Source organism: Miscanthus floridulus, chromosome 7 (assembly GCF_019320115.1).
Source record: "Miscanthus floridulus cultivar M001 chromosome 7, ASM1932011v1, whole genome shotgun sequence".
In the NCBI taxonomy this organism is placed as follows: Eukaryota; Viridiplantae; Streptophyta; class Magnoliopsida; order Poales; family Poaceae; genus Miscanthus; species Miscanthus floridulus.
Genome location: NC_089586.1, coordinates 36,241,967 through 36,265,618, shown reverse-complemented (window position 1 = coordinate 36,265,618; position 23,652 = coordinate 36,241,967). Strand labels below are relative to the sequence as shown.

General features: G+C 47.7%; 1 protein-coding gene and 1 pseudogene across 1 annotated transcript; one reads left to right on the top strand and one right to left on the bottom strand.

Annotated features, from left to right (window-relative positions):
• Positions 1-9,249: 9,249 nt before the first annotated feature.
• LOC136465352 (uncharacterized) lies at positions 9,250-10,002 on the bottom strand. Its single transcript, XM_066464117.1, has one exon. The coding sequence runs from the start codon at positions 10,000-10,002 to the stop codon at positions 9,250-9,252; it is 753 nt and encodes a 250-aa protein (XP_066320214.1).
• A 3,761-nt stretch (positions 10,003-13,763) lies between these two features.
• Positions 13,764-23,213, top strand: LOC136465351 (cytokinin dehydrogenase 7-like; annotated as a pseudogene).
• The last annotated feature ends 439 nt before the right edge of the window (positions 23,214-23,652 follow it).

Sequence of the window (23,652 nt, the reverse complement as noted above, 5' to 3'; positions counted from 1 at the left end):
TGTAGAGAAGCGAGTTGGAAGAACGTGCTATAAGTTGGAGAGTAGAAACATAGCATGATGATCTATAGAATCAATTTCCATCTTTCACCCTATGAATTTGAGATAGGTTTATATGTGAACTTTGAAAAGATGTGGAATCTTAAATTCCAAGCCAAATAGTCTAATCCGTTAAGTAGATTTCAATTCCTCCAAAATAAAGGGATCCAAACGCCCTTATAGAAATTGCTTTTAATGAAGAAACCTATATTGATCTAAGGTAAATACATTAAGATGATATATGTAAGGAAAATGGACCATTGGGCCATTATGTTTGAATTTTGGTGTTTGATGATCAATGTGACCATTTAATTTGGACTAACGATGTTTGCTAGTATACAATGTATAGTTCAAATGGATGCAAGGTGGACTTAGACTTAGGGGGTGTTTGGTTCCACGGACTAAATTTTAGTCCATGTCACATCGGATGTTCGGATGCTAATTAGAAGGGCTAAACATGAGTTAATTATAAAACTAATTACACAGATGGAGACTAATTTACGAGACGAATTTATTAAGCCTAATTAACCCATTATTACCACATATTTACTGTAGCACCACCTTATCAAATCATGGATTAATTAGACTTAAAAAATTCGTCTCGCAAATTAGTCGCAATTTGTGTAATTAGTTATTTTTTTAGTCTATATTTAATACTACATACATGTGTCCAAACATCCGATGGGACAGGGACTAAAATTCGTTCTAAGGAACCAAACAGGCCCTTAGGCAAAGTGATAATCCGGATGGTCAACATCTCAAGCAAGACATTAGAAGGTATGGTTAAGACCTACAATATATGCTAGAAGTCTAAGACACCAAGAAATAGAAGGCCAGAAGAAAAGACACAAAAAAATTAAATCCACTAAAGCCGAGACAAAGATGGATGAATTGGACTTATGTCATGATTTTGGATCTGCTCAAATTGATATGATATCTGTTCAAAGTTGGAGAGCTTTTCATTAGCTTCTCAAAAAGTCCAAGATCATCAAAATTAAAGTTCGGAGCTAAAAGTTATATCTAATATATGAAAGTTTGTCGGGCTAAAAGCAGGGTAACGTATAGTCCGATGCTTATCCAATGGTCATAGGAACAATTCAATGGTCATAAGAACAAACTGATGCTCACAAGGCAAAATGGGAAAACTGGGTAACTTATACTCCGATGCTTATATTCCGATGGCCATAGAGACAATCCGATGCTCACAGAAAAGTGCATAACACCTAGTTTCAAACGGCTAGTCAAAGTAGCACCATCATATTGTTCTGATGGTAGGCATAGAAACAATCCGATGCTCACAAAAGAATGTGTAATGGCGAGTAACGACTAGTTTTGGATGTTGGGGCTATATATACCCTAACTTTTTTTTGAGCGAAGATATATATACCCTATTGCTCGGTCAGCTGAGGGAAGTGTGTGGAGAGTTGAGGCTCATCCATTTATGCTCTAGCCATCAAAAGTGCTTACAAAAATATTAAGTGATTAGCGTAGGTGCTTTGCGAAGTACTTAGGCTAATTAGACCACCGCTAATACGCTTGTACCAGCGTCACTTGAGAATCATCCAAACCGCTAGTGCAAATTACTTTTCCAGAATTTGCAAATTGGGTAAAAAAAGAGCAAAAACACCGGCTCCCATGGTGGCAAACCATGTAACAAGTACAGTGGAATTGTCATATGAAATACGAGTGCTTGCAGCCATTGGGGATCGAAATACATCTTTAGTACTCATATGTTGCTTCACTACCACTACGCCTTAGAGCCATTTGTGACTAAATGGCTCATACATTCACTTTGTATTCACTGTGGTGAATATTGTAATGTATATTTGAGACCCTAAACCAATTCAAATAAAAAAGTTTGAACTGAAAAGTTTTAGATCTCTTCGCGTACTCCAACTTTGGTTTAGGATATTTCTCCATCCGAGGTCACTTGATTTTTAAAAAAAAAATCAAAACCATTAATCTTTTAAAATATAATTTTGGACCCTAAATCATGTCAAATGATGAAACTTTGGTTTTGGTCATTTAATTTCATGGCAGTTGTCAACTACAAAGCTGCAGATATTTTTAGCACTACAAACTTTAGTTTTGGTCATTTAATTTCTTCATCCATGGCCACTAAGAAAATCGCAAGTGTAAATACATCTCTATTGGCGATTTTCTTAAGGTTATCGCTAGTACAAATCCTCTATATTATACTAGCAGTTGGCTTAAGACAATTGTCATTTATACTAGCGGCTATCTTAAGCCTACCGCCAGTGTAATATAGAGGATTTGTACTAGTGGTAACCTTAAGGAAACCGCCAGTAGAGATCTATCTCCACTGGCACTTCATAGCCATGGGCCCTTCATTCTATTTCCATGGCACTTATCCTTTATGAACCACCAATAGAAAAAAAATCCATGGCATCGACAAAAATCATTTATGTACTAGTACTTACCTATTTGATTTTATTATGCTTAGAGTCTCTGATAGTATAGATTGTTGGAAAATGCTTGGCCCAAATTGATAATCTCCAATTGTTCCAAATAAATCTCAAGGACCATTCATATATGCATATGTAAGTGGGAGAACTTTAGTCTCACCTTGCTAGTTGAAGTAGAGGATAACATTAGTCTTACCTTGATAGTTGAAGTAGAGGATAACATGCATATATATGGAAGTCCTTTCCACTGCACCAAGTCTAGTGCGAAGAGAGAGAACATAACACTACACGTGCTCGCTTTCTCAGGCTTGAGGGGAAGGGCACGTGGCACTTGTGTGTGAATGGTTCGACAAAATTTTGGCTCATGATCTTGCGGGAGTATGGCCTCCTTTTGCAGTTTTAGTTTTTTGTTGCTTGACCTCTAAGTCTAGTCTCCTTTTGTAGTTTTAACCTTTTGGTTGTTTGGTCTTTAAGTATACGATCAAAAACCTATTCAGTTTAGATCGTGATCGCATCACAAGATCATGCAGGAATTCCCTAAACGACCTATTGGCCACCGCTGAAAAACACGTCAATCTATTTGAGTTAGGGTTTTGCCTCTTTTTCACTGTCGCACTACCATTATAGCCTCTCTATTCCGAGTGCTTGCATGCACCGGTGATCTGGAACTGCTCACCCTTGTGATCCTGTACCAGGAGAGGATGGATAAGTTTTTTGGGAAGCGCTTTTGCGCTGTTGCTCGTGACCTCCATGATAGGTCGTCTTTCATCCAAGTCAGACGGTGCTGCATACCATTGTCTTCGTTGCCGTCTGCTTTGACCCGTATCACCGACGTCGTCAACAACATTGTTGCTCCTCCACCACCAGCCATGACGTCTTCATTTGCAAACAAGAAGCATGTCGCCATGATTCATCTGTTATTTTAATGTGTCTGCTGGTTGCACCTTGCTGCTGTTTATGTTGATGTTGTTTGGTTCAACTAGTATGTTAAGCTAATATCTTGTGTTTGTCATGTTTTATATTCTAAAATTAATCATGAACTTGCCTAATTATTCAACATACATGACACAAAATAATTAATAAATTATATCCATGATTCCATATGCTGACAAAAGCTCCTGTTTGTTCTAGTTAGGTTAACATATAGCCTTCCCTCTGGTGTGAGTTGAACGTACTTTAGGCCCTGCTAGATCTTATTCTTGTAATCATTCTAGATAAAAAGTTGACCGGTGTTTGGATCTTATTCTCATAGTGATTATTGCCTTTGCATAGTGAGAATCCAAATAGTAAGGTTTGGGTAGCTAGTTGGATTCTAAAATTCCATTCTAGAATCCAAGTGTTTGGATCCCATTCTCATTTTCTACCTCATTCTCATTTTTTTAGGAGGTCTAAACATGATCTAAATTCATTAGGTTATTTATAGTGGAACCTACTCATCTAGTTTCAAAAGTCTTCGATTTGGGACGAGTGCTTGCATTTTTTCTAGATTCATTATAGAATTTATGATGTTATTCTTTAAGTGGTAGGCTACATGCCTGTGAATAGCAAGACGTCTATGACGATTTAGTCAATCTTAGGACCTGCCGGCTCTGGCTCTGTTACTAAAAAGCGTTCCCTTTGGTAACAATTACATTATTCTTTTGAGTTTTTATTGCCTTCAAAGTTATATTTCATCACTATTTTTGATAGATATATTCGTAAAATATTACAAAGTTATGTTGATTCTAAAAGTATTTTTCATGACAAATGTACACACATGACTTTTATCTTCCGAACTAAATATGCAAAAGCAACTAACATTGATAAAATAAAATTTAAAAGTATATGAAACCAAGACATAATCTTTGACTAGTCTCTTCAAACCAGCAACCAAAAACAACGCCATGAAACCCAATAGCTTGATGTTTCCCTAGTTGTTGTCATGTGTTAAAAAAAAATCCCCTAGTTGTCAAGTACATTCCTTTTCTTTTCTGCCAAAAATCCATGACTTTCAAGGTGTTAAGAATAAAAACAATTCAAAGTTTTATAATGCTAGGTTTGCAAGGACCAGTAATGACACCACATAAATATGATGTGATCTCTTGACTTTAAGAACAAACATTCAACATCTATCTATTTAGAGGCATTAATTCTTCACCCTCACCAGCCACATGGTAGTATTCAACCAGTTGACAATTGACATATATTAGTATCTGCAGATTTGATTTGGTCTGATAAATATAAGCCCCCATGTTCATGAATCCTCGCATTCTTTGTACAATATATAATCCTGCCGTCGGAAGGATTTATTTTTCTTGAGATCGAGTTTAAATTTCTCATCTGAGCGCACATCAACTCACAGTTATAATATCATCATTGAGTTCAAAAACAAAAAGTGCTTACGTTCCTGTCACACCATTATTTATTCCTGCCGAAAATGAATAAATCCCAATGTCAATGGAGATAGCACCTTGAATAGTTCAAAGTCTATATATGCTGCGATAGAAACCGAGAGTCAGTTTCCAGTTTGCCTACTGGCATCATTGGTTGTTAGGCTACTGTCGTGTTGACAAAATCTACTGTCAGTTGATTGATACGGTCACTTTTTTTTTTGCAGATTGCTGCGAGCCTGCGACGATACACAATTTTCGAGTGGAACTGAGTTTCAATATGATTTTATCAAGCTTAAATTTTTGCTATATAGCTTAAATTTGATTGTAACAATTTTTAAAGGAAACACGAAGTGATTAAATTAACGGAACACATTTATTTGAGTTATTAGACCAACTAGGCTGACTGTTTGGCCACAATTGTTATATAGATTATGTATTTTTCAGCCAGTAACGCAGAAGAAATATTTCTTTTATATTCTCTGAACAAGCATGGTCTTCAGAAACGAAGGCGAGGATAGAAAGCAATGGCTCTGACCAATAATCATTAGTTTTCCCCAGTCATGCTTCAGGTGCATTCCTATTTCTTTTTTCACAAAAAGTCAATCAGTTCCAAAATTGGCCGCATCCAAGGAGGTCAATGACAAGAAGAGAGTCTGAGTAGCATACATATAATTATCTTATGTTATGTGAAATATAATGACAGTGAAAATTGTGATTAATTATCATGCCTGTCCATTGCCTGCTAGTTCCGTGTTCTTATGGGATGAACGCCGCCGAGGCGCTGCCAGGTTCCAATCCCAGAGTTAGGGAACGGGCCGGGGATTCTAGGTCTACGCGATAACAAAGTCGTATCATACGGCGGTTTCCAGATATAAACCAATACTCCACCAGCGGCAAGGACTAGCCGCGGACCTAGAGACCAAGAATGACGCAACACCTCGCAAAACTTCACCCTTAGTGAGGTGCTCTACCTTCCATCTTACAACCCTCATGGTCAAGGGATGCAGATATGCTTCTTAACCGCCAGAGCTGCAAGATGGAATCTAAAGCACCCAATCTCAAAGGACTTCTCAAAGGATGGAGAAGTAGCACCTGGCAAAACTTACACCAACATCTCAGTGAGGTGGTTTATCTTCCATCTTTGTACCTCTGAGGGTTTATCTTCCATCTTTGTACCTCTGGTTTATCTGCATCTTGATCCTCAAAGGTACAAAGATGAAATCTAAAGCACCCAATCTTGAAGAACGAGCACCTCGCAAAACTTCACCCTCCAGTGAGGTGCTGATAGGATTACGGATCCTACCGCGTAGATCACGGAGTCTATAGGGGTGAGAGGGAGGTGGAGCAGGCTGGGAACCTCGCTGCCGGCAGCTGGACGCCATGGTGGAGGATGGGCGGCAGCGGCTGTAGCCCTAACCCTCGCGTAGCTACAGTAACGGCGATACTGTTCACACGTGAACAGTAGATGCGGCTAGGGTTTCACCCGGCTAGGGTTTCTCCCGGCTCCCTGAGGAAGCCGGAAACAATAATATGTTTCTGCTTAATTTCCCAAATAGAGTCTTACAAATATTTATATGTCTTTCTAATAGCGATAATTATAAAATAACCCTCTAGAAATACTATAATTGCGACAATTATATGGGCCATAGCCCTTTGATGGCCGGCTCCTCTCCTAGACCCTAGCTGGGATGCGACGGCTGTAGGGGATGCCGGCCATAACATCTCTCTCCGCCTGCAAAAACAGCTCGTCCTTGAGCTGGAAATCAGGGTGCTCGGCGCGGAAATCCTCGAGTGACTCCCACGTTGCATCATCTGCTAGTAGACCGCGCCACTTGATCAAGATCTTCCAAACACCCCGGTGCTACTGAGCGCGCAGGGCGTGTTCCAGACCTGGCAGGACCCGGCCATCCAAAGCCGGTGGCAGGACGCCGGCGGCGGTGGGGGGATCACCGCGGTGCTGCTTCAGGAGGCCCACATGGAAAACATCGTGGATGCAGGCGTCATCGGGCAGCTGGAGGCGGTAGGCGACGCAACCGATGCGCTCAAGCACGCGAAACGGTCCCGCCCAGCGTGGCCCCAACTTGCGCTTGGAGCGAGGGTCGAGGGACTGCTGCGTGGTGCGATGAAGGAGCCGCAGCCAGACCCACGACCCCACCTCGAACTCCACATCCCTGTGGTTGGCGTCGTAGTAGCGTTTGGAGAGCTGCTGGGCTTGAAGGAGCCGCTGACGGACCTCAGCGAGCATGTCATCGCGGCTGCAAAGTATGGCGTCGGCGGCCTCGGTGCGAGCCATCCCCGGCTTGTACGGCAAGATGGGCGGCGGTGGTCGGCCGTAGACGACCTCGAAAGGCGTGGCGCGGAGGGCGGAATGGAAAGAAGTATTGTAGCAATACTCCGCCCATGACAGCCAATCCACCCATGCCCGAGGCCGGTCACCTGTTACACAGCGTAAATACATGGCAATCACCTTGTTGACCACCTCCGATTGGCCATCCGTCTGAGGGTGGAAAGCGGTGCTCATGCGGAGCTTGACGCCCGCCATCTGGAAAAGGTCCCGCCATACGTGGCCCGTGAACACGGGGTCCCGGTCGCTGACGATGGAGAGTGGGAACCCGTGGAGCCGTACAATGCCGTCGAAGAAGGCACGGGCGACCGGCGCGGCCATGTAGGGGTGCCCGAGCGCGATGAAGTGCGCGTACTTAGAGAAACGGTCGACGACGGTGAGTATGACGGACTTGCCGACGACTTTGGGCAGCCCCTCGATGAAGTCGATCGAGATGTCCGCCCAAACTTGGGAGGGCACGTCGAGGGGCTGCAGCAGTCCCGCTGGCTGCAACGCCTCCGTCTTGTTGCGCTGGCACGTGGTGCAGGAACGCACCAAGTCTCGCACCAGTGCCCTGTCCCACGAAATGTAGAACTCGGCACGGAGGCGGTGCAGCGTCTTCTGGGTCCCCTCATGGCCGACGGCATGGGCCAGGAGGAGGACCTGGTGGCGAAGGTCCCCGTGATCCGGCACGAAGATGCGAGGCCCGTGAAGGAGGAGGCCACTGTCCAGGCTCCACGAGCTCCCCAGCCTGGAGCTGCTGCAGCAGCCGCTGGCCATCCGGCGCCATGGCTGTAGCGCGCCTGATGGCGTCAAGGAGGGCAAACGAGGGCCCAGACACAGCCACCGCTGCCCCGAGCGCGTCCGGCGAAGGTACAAGCGCCGCCCCCTCACTGTCGCGGCGTGACAGAGCGTCCGCCATGGTGTTGAGGTGGCCCGGGCGGTATTCCACCGTGAAGTCGAAGCCAAAAAGTTTGCTGATCCATTGGTGCTGTGGGACGGTAGACAAACACTGATCAAGCAAAAATTTGAGACTGTAATGGTCAGTGCGAACTAGGAAGGGGCGCCCCCACAAATACGGGCGCCAGTGGCGCACAGCTTGCACCAAGCCGATGAGCTCGTGTTCGTAGGCAGCGAGCTTGAGGTGGCGAGCTGCAAATGGCCTACTGAAGTAGGCGAGGGGTCCCGCGCCCTGGTGGAGGACGGCGCTGAACCCCGCGCCCGATGCATCGCAGTCGACCACGAAAGGCGCATCGAAATCCGGCATCTGAAGCACGGGCCCCGTCGTCAAGGCGCGCTTGAGCGCCTCGAACGCCGTCGTCGCGTCGTCGTCCCACACGAACGCGTCTCGCCGCAAGAGACGCGTGAGCGGGGCCACGATGATGCCGAAGTCGCGGATGAACTTCCTGTAGTATCCCGCCAAGCCCAAGAAGCCGCGAAGGCCTCGGGCCGAGCGAGGTAGAGGCCACGCCGCCACCACGGCGACCTTGTCGGCGTCCATGGCTACACCGCCCTCAGCTATGACATGGCCAAGATAGGTCACAGAGGGCGCCCCAAACGAGCACTTTGAGCGCTTCAAGTGGAGATGGTGCGACCGCAGGGCGCTGAGGACGATGTTGATGTGCTGCAGATGCTCGGCCCACGACAAGCTGTAGATGAGGATATCATCGAAGAAGACGAGCACAAACCTCCGGAGGTAGTCGCGAAGCACATCGTTCATCAGGGCCTGGAAGGTGGCCGGGGCATTAGAAAGCCCGAAAGGCATCACCAGAAACTCGAAGTGGCCGTGGTGAGTGCGGAACGCCATCTTGGCGATGTCGTCGGGGTGCATCCACACCTGATGATACCCAGAGTGGATGTCCAGCTTTGTGAAAAAGCGAGCTCCATGGAGCTCATCGAGGAGCTCATCGACCACCGGAATCAGGAACTTGTCCTTGGACGTCTTGGCGTTGAGGGCGCGGTAGTCAATGCAGAAGCACCACGACTGGTCCGCCTTGCGCACTAGCAAGACGGGCACCGAGAAAGGCGAAGTGGTCGACCTGATGATCCCTTGGGTGAGCATGGCCGCGCACTGCCGCTCCAGCTCGTCCTTCTATAGCTGGGGATAGCGGTAAGGGCGCACCGCCACCGGCGCGGTGCCCGGTAGCAAGTGGATGCGGTGGTCATACGCTCGCGCCGGCGGAAGGCCCGTGGGTTCGGTGAAGACGACGGCGTGCTGCTGGAGGAGGACGTCTAGCAGCGGCTGCCGTGAGTCGGAGGCAACCGCGGCCAGCAGCTGTGCCGAGGGGGCTGGAGAGGGTGCAGCCGCCCCGGCCACCCCCTGCCAGGTGACACGGCGGTCGTCGCGCCAAAACGACAGGGTGAGGGCCTCGCAGTCCCATAGTATGGGGCCCAAGGTGCGGATGAAGTCAAAGCCGATGATGAAGTCAAATCCACCCAAGTTGAGGCCGACACACATGATGGCGAAGGCCTCGTCGTAGATGCGAATGGGCACGTTGCGCGCGATGCCCTCACAAGGCATGCGGTCGCCATTGGCCACCGTGATCCGCATGCGCTCCCCACCCGCAAGAAAGAGCCCCAGGCGGCGCATGGTCTCCCCCGACATGAAGTTATGGGTGGAGCCCATGTCGAGGAGGGCCAGGAAGCATTCACCCTTGATGACAATGGGCAGCAGCATGGAGTTGGCGGCCCGAATACCTGCAACAGCCTGGAGGGAGAGCACAAGGGCGTTAGCGGCGGCCATCTCCGGGCCGGCCAGCTCGTTGGAAGGGGTGTCCTCGGTCGCCTCCACAGGAGGCTCCACGATGTAGTCGTCGACCTCCAGGTAGAAGAGGCGCTTGCACATGTGCCCACGTACGTAAGGCTCATCACAGTTGAAGCACAGCCCCCGGCGATGGCGCTCCTGCTGTTCGGCCGGAGAGAGCCGACGAAAAGTAGGCGCCGCCGGGGCCGGTGTAGAAGCGGCGGCCGCCGACGTAGGACCCGCGCTCAGCGTCCGCTGCTGCGGAGTCTAGGTCGACCACAGGGGCGGCCGGGCGACGCGAGGCTGCGGTGTAGGTGGAGGTACGCAATCCTCGAACGCCCGTGCCAAGTACATGGCAGACTGGAGGTCGGGCGGTGCGCGGAGCTGAACCTGCTTGCGGAGCTGGTCCGGCAGCTCGCCCATGTACAGCTCCGCCTTTTGGCGAGCGAAGAGGTTGCGGGCGTGGCATAGGATGGCATTGTAGCGCTCCGAGTAATCCTGCACGAAAGAACCAAAAGAAAGGCGGGCAAGCTCTGCCAACCGTGTGCCCAGAATAGGAGGCCCGAAGCGGAGTGAGCATAACTCGCGGAAGCGCTCCCAAGGGGGCATGCCCTCGTCCTGCTCCAGGGCGTAGTACCATGTCTGGGCAGCACCCCGAAGGTGATAGGACGCGAGCCATGTGCGCGCGGATGCTAGCGTCTGCTGGACGTGGAAGAACTGCTCGCACTGGTTCAACCAATTCAGAGGGTCTGCCGAGCCGTCGTACGTAGGAAACTCCAATTTGTAGAATTTGGGCCCCGCCTGGGCGCCCGCGAGGGTAGCACCAAGGCCCGGGTCAAAGCCCCCCTGTGGCTGGCCGCCCAAAGACGAGGGCGCCCCGAAGAACAGCGAGCCGTCCACCCCACCCCCCCCGAAGAGAGGACCACCGGTGGGAGGCAGGGTTGACACTGCTGTCGTCGCGATCGTCGTGGAGGGTGATGTGGTTGTCGACGTGGCCATCGAGTAGAGCAGAGCCGACGCCGTCGTGGGCGGCTGCAGCCAATCAGGCAGTGGTCACGGCGAGGCCGGCCATTGCAACAGATGGAACAGAACTCCAGCCCCCGTCGACGGCATGCCGTAGGGGTAGGATGTCGGTGGCGCAGTGGGGATCGGTGCGGTGGGCACCGGCGGGGGCGGTCGTGGTGGTGCGGGAAACGGCAGTGGTGGAGGCGCCTGGAGCAGGCCGGCCCACGCCGTCTGCATGGAGACCACCGCGTTGGCGATCAGATCAACCTTGGCCCCCAGCGATTCCAACGTCAGGGGCAGGGCAGAGGCAGCGGACGCCTTCGACAACTCCGACGACGCAGCGGGCAGCGGCGAAGTGGTCACCGGGACGGAGGAACTCGGAGGAGCAGTCGTCATCGAACCTGGCAAGGCTGATACCAGGTTGATAGGATTACGGATCCTACCGCGTAGATCACGGAGTCTGTAGGGGTGAGAGGGAGGTGGAGCAGGCTGGGAACCTCACTGCCGGCGGCTGGACGCCGTGGTGGAGGATGGGCGGCAGCGGCTGTAGCCCTAACCCCGTGTAGCTACAGTAACGGCGGTACTGTTCACACGTGAACAGTAGAGGCGGCTAGGGTTTCTCCCGGCTCCCTGAGGAAGCCGGAAACAATAATATGTTTCTGCTTAATTTCCCAAATAGAGTCTTACAAATATTTATATGTCTTTCTAATAGCGATAATTATAAAATAACCCTCTAGAAATACTATAATTGCGACAATTATATGGGCCATAGCCCTTTGATGGCCGGCTCCCCTCCTAGCCCCTAGCTGGGCTGCGACGGCTGTAGGGGATGCCGGTCATAACAGGTGCTCTACCTTCCATCTTGCAACCCTCACGGTCAAGGGATGTATATGTGCTTTTTGACCATGAGAGATCTAAGATGAAATCTAAAACACACAATCTTAAAGAACAAGCACCTCTCAGTGAGGTGTTTTGTATTCCATAATTTTGCTACCTAAGGGTCGAAGGATGCAGATCTGCATCTCAACCCTCAAAGGTAACAAGATTATGAAATATAAAACAACCAATCTTGAAGGCCCGCACCAACATCTTGACATCGAGTTTAAATTTCTCATCTGAGCGCACATCAACTCACAGTTATAATATCATCATTGAGTATCTGAGTTCAATAACAAAAAAGCGCTTACGTTCCTGTCACTCAGTTATTTATTCCTACCGGAAATGAACAAACCCCAATGTCAATGGAGATAGCATCTTGAATAGTTCAAAGTCTGCATATGCTTCGATAGAAAACCGAGAGTCAATTTCCAGTTTACCTACTGGCATCATTGGTTGTTACTAAGGGCTGTTGTCGTCTTGACAAAATCTCGTCAAACTCTCCTACTCACATTTTTTTTTTTTTGCCAGATTGCTGCGACACTACTTGCAATCTGATCTTCAAATTTGATTTTATCAAGCTTAATTTTGTATAGCACGGGTGATTAAACTGACAAAATATTGTTTTTTTATCAAGCTTAATTTTGTATAGCACGAGGTGATTAAACAATTTTTAAATGAAACACGAGGTGATTAAACTGACGAAACACATTTACTTGAGTTAGACTAACCGGAGGCTTACTGTTTGGCCACTATGTTATATAGATATAGCTTATGTAATTTTCAGCCAGCAAGGCAGAAGAAATATTGATTTTATTATTCTCTGAAGATGCATGGTACTCAGAAACCAAGGCGATGATAGGAAGAAATGGCTCTGACCAATAATCATTATATAGGAGTCAAAAGCTCAAAACCAGCAGATGGAACCTTGTTAACGTAACTTTTCCCCAGTCATGCTTCAGGTGCATTCCTCTTTCTTTTTTCACAAAAAGTCAATCAGTTCCAAAATATATATTAAAACCCCCCAAAGCTCTGATGTACTTCCATTTGTCAACGTTTTCAAGGCTGAATGTTGACCTCAAGAAAACACAAACAATCTCTCCATTTCTGGTTTCATCGCCTCAAGTCAAGCGCAGTGTTGCAGCAAGAGAAGCATGGCAAAAACTTGTTTCCTGGCTCTGGCCTGTTGGAAATATGTGCCTAAAATATATTTCAGATTTTGTTGGAAGGAAAAACTCATAGATAAAAAATGATGCAAGCATATAACACAAGTAAACAGGCAACATACTGACTAAAACAGAATTGCGCAAGGAAATTACTCAATGATCCCGCGCAGAACGTAGTCGAACGTGTTGAAGTAGATGTTGCAGATCACCACGCGGTCGCGTGTAGACGCTGCCCAAAAACCTAATTGTCGCCCCGTGCAGGAGTCTCGTGACAGTGGTTTCGGAGATCTCGCTCTCTTCAAGTCCGGTGCACGCCGAACTCAAAGGTCGACGAGGCGCAGCAGCGAGAAGCTCAGCACAGCGAGTGGGAAGGTGAGCGTGTGAATGCGTACCCTTCAACTAGGACGTCTCCTGGTCTTATAGGCCTTCGTAGTGCATCAATTCCTCTCATCAAGCAGTAAAAACTGTCCAATTTAATGACAGAAAATGCTGCAATCAAATAGCAGAAACTGACACACCTTATTATTGTTTAAAAGGGCAGTTTCAATCACATTGAAGCGCCATTACGCTTAGCATAAAAAATAGAAACTGCACAAATAATAGCCTGCTGTACACGTAGAAGTCACAAGTCACGCGATTTTTCACACGAAAAATGCACACGAGCTACGCGTACGTGTAGCAACAGTCTCCTTCTCTCTCATTTTCACCTATTTTGCATAGAGGGGAGACTCACATATTTAAGTAAGACAACATCTCCTTGAATTAGCAATATGGGACTATAGATTGTACATGCTTTGAAATTTTTCAGATTAGGCCATGGCCATCCTCAGCAGCGTCCTCTCCGTCGTTGCCGGTGAGCTCCGGCCATTGCCTTCCGGTGGCCTCCCTCACTATCTTTTCGGCCTGAGCATAGCGTCGAGGATCCGCACAGACAGCAACTCGACGGCGAAGGCATCGACAGACTTCGGCCGCATGGTCAAGGGCGCGCCGGAGGCCGTGTTCCGTCCGGCCACGCCTGAGGAATGAGGACATCGCCGGTCTCATCCGGTTCTCCGCCTCCTCGGCTACGCCGTTCCCGGTGGCGCCGCGCGGGCAGGGATACAGCTGGCGCGGCCAGGCGCTCGCCCCGGGCGGCGTCGTCGTGGACATGAGCTCGCTGGGGCGCGGTCACCGCGCCCCCCGAATCAACGTGTCCGCGGCCGGCGCGGAGCCGTACGTGGACGTCGGTGGCGAGCAGCTCTGGATCGACGGGCTCCACTCGACGCTGTGTCACGGGCTCACGCCACGCGTGTGGACGGACTACCTCTGGCTCACCGTCGGCGGCACGCTCTCCAACGCGGGCATCAGCGGGCAGGCGTTCCGGCACGGCCCGCAGATCGCCAACGTGCATGAACTTGACGCTGTCACAGGTACTGTTTCAATTAGCGTCTCAACTCTGCGTAGCAATGATACATATATACTTACTGCAAATGACCAATTAAGTAGCTAATCAGGAGCGATATATCTATCATCGGTTTTGCCTTTGCAGGAGCTGGTGAGCTGGTGACATGCTCCCGGGACAAGAACTCGGACTTGTTCTTCGCGGCCCTAGGCGGATTGGTCCAGTTCGGGGTCATAACCCGAGCTCGGATCCGGCTTGAGCCAGCCCCAAAGCGGGTGCGTTGGGTCTGGTTCGTCTACTCGGATGTGGCAAGGTTCACAAAATCACAAAGGACCAGGAGCTTCTCATATCAAAAATCGGGTTAGCGGGGCGTTCGACTATGTTGAAGGCCAAGTCCAACTAAACCGATCCTTGGTCGAAGGTCTCAAGTCCACACCGTTCTTCTCTGCAAATGATCTCGATAGGCTCGTCTTAAGGACCGGATCCACCGCAATCTACTACATCGAAGGTGCCATGTACTACTACGACGAAGATACTGTCTCATCTCCTATAGATCAGGTAAGGGAAGAACCAAATTCAGTTATACTGTGAGGATGATGAGGAAAAAGAAGAAGAATGTTAATTCTTCTTTTGCTTTCGTTCATGGCAGAAAATGGAGGCTTCTCGATGCAGCAACTAAACTTCGAGCCGGCCCTTGTGTTCACGAAGGACGTGACATATGTACAGTTCCTTGACCGTGTGCGAGACGAGGGGAGGGTGCTCCAGTCATCCCACGGTCTCGCATCCTTGACTTCGACACCTGTGTATTCAAGGGTCTCCTCAGGGACGCCAACCCGGCTGGGGAAATAATCCTCATGTATCCATGGCCGGTGACGGCGGTGACCCCACAGCTGCAGATGACCAGGTGTTCATTGTGGTGAGTTTGCTTTGGTCGGCGTTGTCCCCAGATGACGTGCAACGACTAGTGCCCTGTTCGCTTGGCTCGTAAGTCATACATGAAAGTACTGTTGACTGATTTGTTGTGAGAAAAAATACTATTCATTCGTTGACTGAAAAAATATGGCTTATAACCCAAACGAACAGGTGTAGAACGGGGCAACAAAGCGGTGCTAGATTTTTGCCATGAGGCCAGCATAGAGTGCAAGCAGCGTCTCAAGACGAATGGCAACAGCACTTATTTGGGGGCAAGTGGGGCAGAATTGCCGAGCTGAAGGACAAGTATGACCCCCACGCAATATTGTCACTAGGTCAAAAGATTTTCCCCTCCCAAGGAGACGCACTCGGCGTCGCGCATGTGTAGCGTAGTGTTTTTTTTTTTTTTCTGAACTCCTCAAGTGTAAAGGGGTCGGAAGATGGTTGCACGTAGAATAATGTATACGATAGGTGTTTTATAGTTATATAGATCGAGCCCCATCTGCACATAATAATGTTTTTTTCAGTTGCTAGAGAAGTTAGTATATTGCAGAGTGACTTGAACATTTTTCGTTCCTTATCTCTTTTAGATCATAGTTACAGGAAACCTGCGAACGGGAATACCGGTTTGAATAGCAGATGCATTTAGCTAGGCATTGTAGTTTGATTATGCACTCATAGTCATCCTTGTCCTTAACTAATGGTGTTTCATTATTACATTATTCAGTTAGTATAAATTTATCATACTAACGGTAACATACAGTGAGGCCTTGTTTAGTTTCCCCCCTAAAGTTTACTCCATATCCCATCGAATGTTTGGACACATACATGGAGTATTAAATATAAACTAAAAAATAACTAATTACACAGATTGTGACTAATTTACGAGACAAATATTTTAAGCCTAATTAGTTCATGATTTGATAATGTGGTGCTATAGTACACATGTGCTAATGACGGATTAATTAGGCTTAATAAATTCATCTCCTGGATTACTGACGGATTCTGTAATTTATTTTTTTATTAGTATCCCAACACCCCTATGTGACACCCGATGTGACACCCTAAAACTTTATGCCCTGGATTTAAACAAGACCTAAATAGGAACAACAACTATACAAAGCACACTACATGCACCACCAGAATTCCATATATACATGATTTCCACTAACAGTACCCCTGGCGACACTTATGGCTCCGTTGCTTTTTTTTGCGAGACCCATTACACACGCTATTGACTTTCTCGAATAGACTAGTTGGATATCTAGATATGTTGCGAACACAAGGTTGATATATGCCCTTATAGTTCATTTTATGATGAGTGATTGTCAACGTGATCCACGACCTAGGTTGAGTTTGTGAGCTAACCATGGTGTGGGTTGGGTTGTGTGACATGTCTCTTGGTTTGTGGTGTGTAGGTGTGGAGCTCGGAGGCGGTGGTGAAAGGTCCTAATATGGCTAGAGGGGGGGTGAATAGCCTATTTCAAAATCTACAAATTAACTAGAGCAATTTGATTAGTATGACAAATAGCGTAATGCAAACTTGCTCTAGCTCTACAAGGGTTGCAAGCCACCTATCCAACAATTCTAGTTGCAATGATTACTTAGGCACACAAACTTGCTACTCCAAAGAGCTCAACTAGATGAATGTAAATAATAAAGCAAGCTCTCAATTCTAATTACACTAAAGAGCTTGTATCAACTAGTTTGCAAGAATGTAAATAAGTAAGTAGGGTGATTATACCACCGTGTAGGGGATGAACCAATCACAAGATGAAGATCAAGCCAATCACCGGGAGAATGCAAATGACAAGAGACAACCGATTTTTCTCCCGAGGTTCACGTGCTTGCCAACACGCTAGTCCCTGTTGTGTCGACCAACACTTGGTGGTTCGGCGGCTAAGAGGTGTTTCACAAACCTCGTCCACACGATAGGACACCGCAAGAACCGACCCACAAGTGAGGTAACTCAATGACACGAGCAATTTACTAGAGTTACCTTTCGGCACTCCGCCGGGGAAGGTACAACTCCCCTTACAATCACCGGAGACGGCCACGAACAATCACCAACTCGTGCCGATCCTCCACCACTGCTCCAACCGTCTAGGTGGTGGCAACCACCAAGAGAAACAAGCGAAATCCGCAGCGCAACACGAATACCAAGTGCCACTAGATGCAATCACTCAAGCAATGCACTTGGATTCTCTCCCAATCTCACAATGATGATGGATCAATGATGGAGATGAGTGGGAGGGCTTTGGCTAAGCTCACAAGGTTGCTATGTCAATGAAAATGTGCAAGGGTTATCCCTTGAGCCGGCCATGGGGCTATAAATAGAGCCCCCATCAAATAGAGCCGTTATACCCCTTCACTGGGCAAAACGCGTTCTGACCGGACGCTCCGGTCAGACTGACCGGACGCTGGCTCTCAGCGTCCGGTCGCTCAATGTCAGCCACGTGTCCAGACTCAACGGTCATCAGCCTCGACCGGACGTTGCTCCTTCGAACTGACCGGACGCTGAAGCCCCTGCGTCCGGTCGTTTACAGTAAGCTCCCGAGCATGACCGGACACGTCCGATAAAACTGACCGGACGCTGAAGCCCCAGCGTCCGGTCGTTTCCAGTAAGCTCCCCGAGGCATGTTTTTTCGACCGGACGCGTCCGGTCCACATTGACCGGACGCAGACCAGCATCCGGTGCTCAACCCCAGCGACTGTGCCGTCTGACAGCTCGACCGGACGCAGCCTTTCAGCGTCCGGTCGCTGAGTGACCCAGCGTCCGGTCAGTAGACCGACGCCAGCATCATTTCGACCAACTCCATTTCAACTCTAACTTCTTCACCCTTGCTCAAATGTGCCAACCACCAAGAATTTTGCATCCGGCGCAATAGAAAATAGACATTTCATTTTTCCAAAAGTGCCGAACACCTTGCGCACATGTGTTAGCCTTTTTTCACAAATATTTTCAAGGGTGTTAGCACTCCACTAGATACTAAATGCATATGCAATGAGTTAGAGCATCTAGTGGCACTTTGATAACCGCATTCCGATACGAGTTTCACTCCTCTTAATAGTACGGCTATCTATCCTAAATGTGATCACACTCACTAAGTGTCTTGATCACTAAAACAAAATGGCTCCTACATTTTATACCTTTGCCTTGAGCCTTTTGTTTTTCTCTTTCTTCTTTTCCAAGTTCAAGCATTTGATCATCACCATGCTATCACCATTGTCATGATCTTCGTCATTGCTTCATCACTTGGAGTAGTGCTACCTATCTCATAATCACTTTGATAAACTAGGTTAGCACTTAGGGTTTCATCAATTAACCAAAACCAAACTAGAGCTTTCAGGTGGTCGACGGCGAGGTGAAGGTCAAGTAGGGACGTGCCGTGCCATGCCAATAGACCGGGAGTGGTGAAGGACAGACATGAGGCTTGGACTGAGGGACCAAGAGGCCGGGTGACCAGCCGCAGTGGCTGACATCTAGGACATCGACAAGCGCAAGTGTACATGGGAGGGACCATGTTGACCGAGTCAAGACGGTGGACGTGCGAGTTGAGCGGGGCTCAGAAGGACTTGGCGGATGGCTGGTTGAGGATAACGGTGACACGTGTCGAGTGGCAGGGGACGCATATGGAGTACGCTACTCACGGGTGGTTTGGTGGTTTGGGCCTCAAAAACATCGGTGGCCAGTTTCACGGGTTTAGGCCTCAAAACCCGGGCGGAGGTTCTGAGGAGGAACGGACGGCACGTGGTGGCATCGAGGAGTTCGCGTTGAGGCGAAGCTATCTCATGAAGGGCGCGGTGGCCGTCGGATGAAGATTACCTAGGGTTGGACCATAGTGCCCTCAGGTTAAGTGGTTCGACTCAAAAATATCTAAGGGCAAAACTAGGATTGTGTAATAGCCCTGTTAAATAGGATGAGGGAGCTTCCATCTCCCTCACCTCTTTCATTTTGCTTCATCCTTCTCTAGGTTTTCCCCTCCCCTTAGGTTTTCTTGTGAGAGAGGTCCATAAATTGGATAATTTGTGTAAGAACCAAAGATTGCTGCAGGAATGGAGGCCCTAACCTCCTCGTGTCTTTTGGGATTCGATTTGTGAGTTGTTCTTGTGAATCACGTTTGTGTTCTTCGCGTTCTTCCTTTCCCTCTTCTCTTGTGTGGTTCGATTCATCATTTTGAGACTGTTTTGATTAGTTCCTTTTGCACTAAGATGAGCTAGGACATGAGTTGAGCCTTTCCACCAAGGGATTTCATCTAATTCCTCATGAGTTCATAGATCGAGACGAATCAAGCTCTAGAGTTGGAAAACCGGTGTTTTTCGTGTTCATCCAATTTCCCATTGATTGGCTTCAAATTGGGCGATGATCTCCTAGAGGTAGCTCACCTATTGCCTTGTGACCATGTGGTTAAAATTTGGTGGCAATTAGTTTTGAATTGTTCGCAAATCAAGATTTTCCTTGCTTCGGGCATTTTTTGGGCGACTCTGTTCGTGCTGATTTCACGACTTGCGGACAGTCCGTCCCTGACCCCAGACAGTCCACCATTACTGTTCACATCGTGATCAAAAGGTCTTCTTTTGGTTGTGTTTTGCTGCTCTGAATGTTGGACAGTCTAGGCCTACCCGCGGACAGTCCGGGGCTGCTGCTGAAGCATGTCTAGAACTGTTTTAGCATGTTCGTTTTCTGGTGTTTGACTTGCGGACAGTTCAGGATTCAACCGCGGATAGTCCGTCGTTCTTCTTTCTACCCAGGTCAGAACTATTTCTCATCGTTCAGTTTTTGGGAGTTGAACTCCGAACAGTCCGGCCCTCAACCCCAGACAGTCTGGGACCTGACTCGTGGAAAGTCCGGGCTCCCTACGGCAGACTGTCCAGACCTATGCAGATTGTGCTGTTTTCTGTCTATTCTTGGTTGATTCTCTGTACCTCTTGGTCATCGCCAAAGGTACCTAGCCACCCGTTGGCTTGTGATCATACTATTCTCTAGTGCCTTTGCTCTTGGATCATGATTTTGGGACACCGGCTTAAAGTTTCAAAAGAAATTTGAGGCTCCTATTCACCCCCCTCTGGTCGCCATTTTCGGTCCTTCAATTGGTATCGAAGCTAGTTATGGATCATTCCACCTTAATTGATCCATGATCCACGAAGGCGACATGGAGCGTGGTTCCAGCAAACCACCGTTCTTCGATGGAACAAACTACCCCTATTGGAAGATTTGCATGTCGATGCATCTTCAGGGAATTGATTGGAAAGTTTGGGAGATTTGTTAGAATGCTAATTACGTTGTGCTTGATGCTCACAACACTCAGGATCAAATTGATCAACACAACACAAATAACAAGGCTCGCAGTGTTCTGTTTTTTAGTCTTTTGCTTTCTGAGTTTGAGAGAGTCTCTGATTGCATGATTGCTCGAGAGATCTGGGTGAGGCTTCAGATCTATCATGAGTGAACTTAACAGGTCAAAACCAGACTCTTTGAGACATACAAGCGAGAGGATGAGAACTTCTCTTAGTTGGATGGAGAGTCTATCGATGCCATGTTCTCTCGCTTTCCGATGATTGTGAACAAGATGTAGGCAAACAAGCCGCAGCTACCTTATGATGATCATGAGAGGGCACTCAAGTTACTATATGCCCTAGATCAGAAGGTTTGGCATGTGAAGGTGTCCACTATCATTGAGTCCACGAACTACGACACCCTCACCGTGGATGAGCTTTTTAGAAAGTTCAAGTCCACCAAGATTGATTACCAGACCCAAGCCAAGATCAAGAACCCCTCTGGATCGACAATGGCTTTGGTCTCAGGTAATAGCTCAAGTTCCTCAGCTAACCCTTCATAGATGTTGTTTGCCTTGTCTTCTTTGGTGTTTGTCATAGAGGAGCAGTTGGAGGCCCTTGGGGACGACGAGCTGCCACTGGTCATCAGCCAGTTCTCGTGGTTTCACAACAACCTCTTGAATCACCAATGTGTTGGTGGTCCGAAGGAAGGATGCTATGTCTATGGAGACCCCAACCACTTTGTCGCCCACTGCTCCAAGAAGAACAAGCACTCCTCCAACAAGTATGACTCCAGTAAGCGCAAGGACAAGCGCGAGTGCACCTCCGGCAAGCACAAGTCGAAGGGAGGATTCGACATGGAGGCGCTCAAGAAGGACAAGGCCTAGGAGCGTTCCTTCCTTGCCTCCCTTAGTGACCTCAACAACGACACCAACGATGACCACTCTTCTTCCCCCTCGAGCGACGATGAGTCCGAGAGGAAGCACGAGGACAAGCTGACCAGGCTCTGTTTCATCACCAGTTCCACCCACGAAGGGTTTTGCACCATGGCGGTCAATGATGAGGTGAAGGCTAGCAAGGACGTGTTCCCATCAATGACGACACTACTGAGGTAACACCTTCCATCAACTATCTTGTTGCTAAGCTTGAAACCATGAACAACACCTTGTTTAGCCAAGATAAGCTACTGAAGCGTGCTGCCCATGAGAGGAAAGAGTTTAAGGAGAAGCTAGAAATTACGCTGAAGGAGCTTGAGGAAGCTAAGAAGCTCGCTATAGTAGTGTCTGATGAGGTTAAGTATGATGAGTGTGCTATTCACATGTCCAACCTTACCGATTTGCAATCAAAGTATGTTGCTTTGCTTGATGAGAATGATGAGTTGAAGTCTAGGTCTGGCTTATTGGGTGCGTGCAAGTCCTGCTTAGGCTTGCAATCTGAGCTGGCAGAGAAGGTGGCTAGGATCTCTTTGCTTGAGAAGGCCAGTTTAGATAGCACTGCTACTCGGTGTGCATGCTATGAGGGTTTGAAGCTAGAGCTTGAGTCCTGTAGGCATGACAAGATGAGAACCTAGGAAGACAACACAAACCTTCGGTCCATCTTGAGTTGGGTGTCCTGCAGTGAGCCATAGTTGGACATGATGATGAGCCAGTTCAGGCAGGGAACTAGTGCATCAGGTGTAGGCTTTGCTGTAGGTGGGAAGGGTGAAAATCTCTATGGCAAGGTTAGAGAATATAGTGGATTAAAACCAAGTGAGAAACCTACCACTACTCCCAAATTGATCAAGATCACTCCACCTGAGCCTACTTTGCCTACCACCAAAGATGGAGTGTTTGAAGAACCTCCAAAAGCTCCACTCCTGAAACAAGTTTGGGTTCCAAAACCTAAGCATCTCAAGAACCCACTTGATACTCTACCAAACATCTCTGAGGATCCCATTCCTAAAACCAAAAAGCCACCAAGAGTGAACCATACCCACAAGAGAGTGAGCCAACAACCACCCAAGAGAGAGGTGGGGTATCATTGTGACTACTACCATAGGGATGGTCATCTTGTTGAGTTTTGCTTTAGGAGTAAGAGAGATGAGCGGTGAGAGTACGAGTTGAACAACCGAAACATGTACCGCCTACCCCATGGCGTACATGTGCCACCCGTTCAGAGGCGTAGTGCTAGGCTTAGAGGTGCAATGCCTCAAGGTGCTAGGCCTTAGGTTGCAAGACCATGTGATGGTTGTGCCCGGTGTGGTTTAGGTCATGATCAATGTAACACCTCTGGTGTTTTGACCTAGCACTAAAACTTGACATGCCATCATATGCATTGCAAAGCATTCATAAAGTAGAAACTTGACATGCCATCATTGGTTGTTAGGCTACTGTTGTGTTGACAAAATCTACTGTCAGTTGATTGCTACGGTCACTTTTTTTGTAGATTGCTGCGAGCCTGCGACGATACACAATTTTCAAGTGGAACTGAGTTTCAATTTGATTTTATCAAGCTTAAATTTCTGTGATCAGGAAGGCATAGGATGCAAACAGTACCTGCCACACTACACATCTCAAGACGGGTGGCAACAACATTTTGGGGCAAAATGGAGCAAAATTGCTGAGCTAAAGGCTAGATATGATCCTCAGGCATTATTGTCGCCAGGCCAGAGGATTTTCTCAAAGCCAGTAGAGGCATCTGGCAGTGCTTCTACCTGATTGCCCGTTCTCATAGTCTTAGCAAATAGAAATGATTTTTCTTATGTAGAATGTATATGATAGGTGTTTCATAATATGATAGGTCTATTTGTGCATAATTTTTTTTATTGTTAGGAGGCAATTGCAAATTGACTTGAATCTTTTAGAGAGGTCTATTTGTACAACTTTTTTTGGGTTATTAAAGGGTAAAAGCCAACTAGTTAAGCTTTTGCTTGAATGCTCAAACACTGGTTGCAAGTAAAGACAATTAGGCCCCATTTGGATCCTTGGAATTGAATTCATTCTAAAAAATTATAATTTAGGCCCATATTAATTAAGTTAATATGGTTGTATGTGGAATATATTTGTATAGTATTGTTAGCTATGTAAGAGAGATGCTTATATGTTGCATTTCTACTATAGAGAAGCGAGTTGAAAGAACGTGCTATAAGTTGGAGAG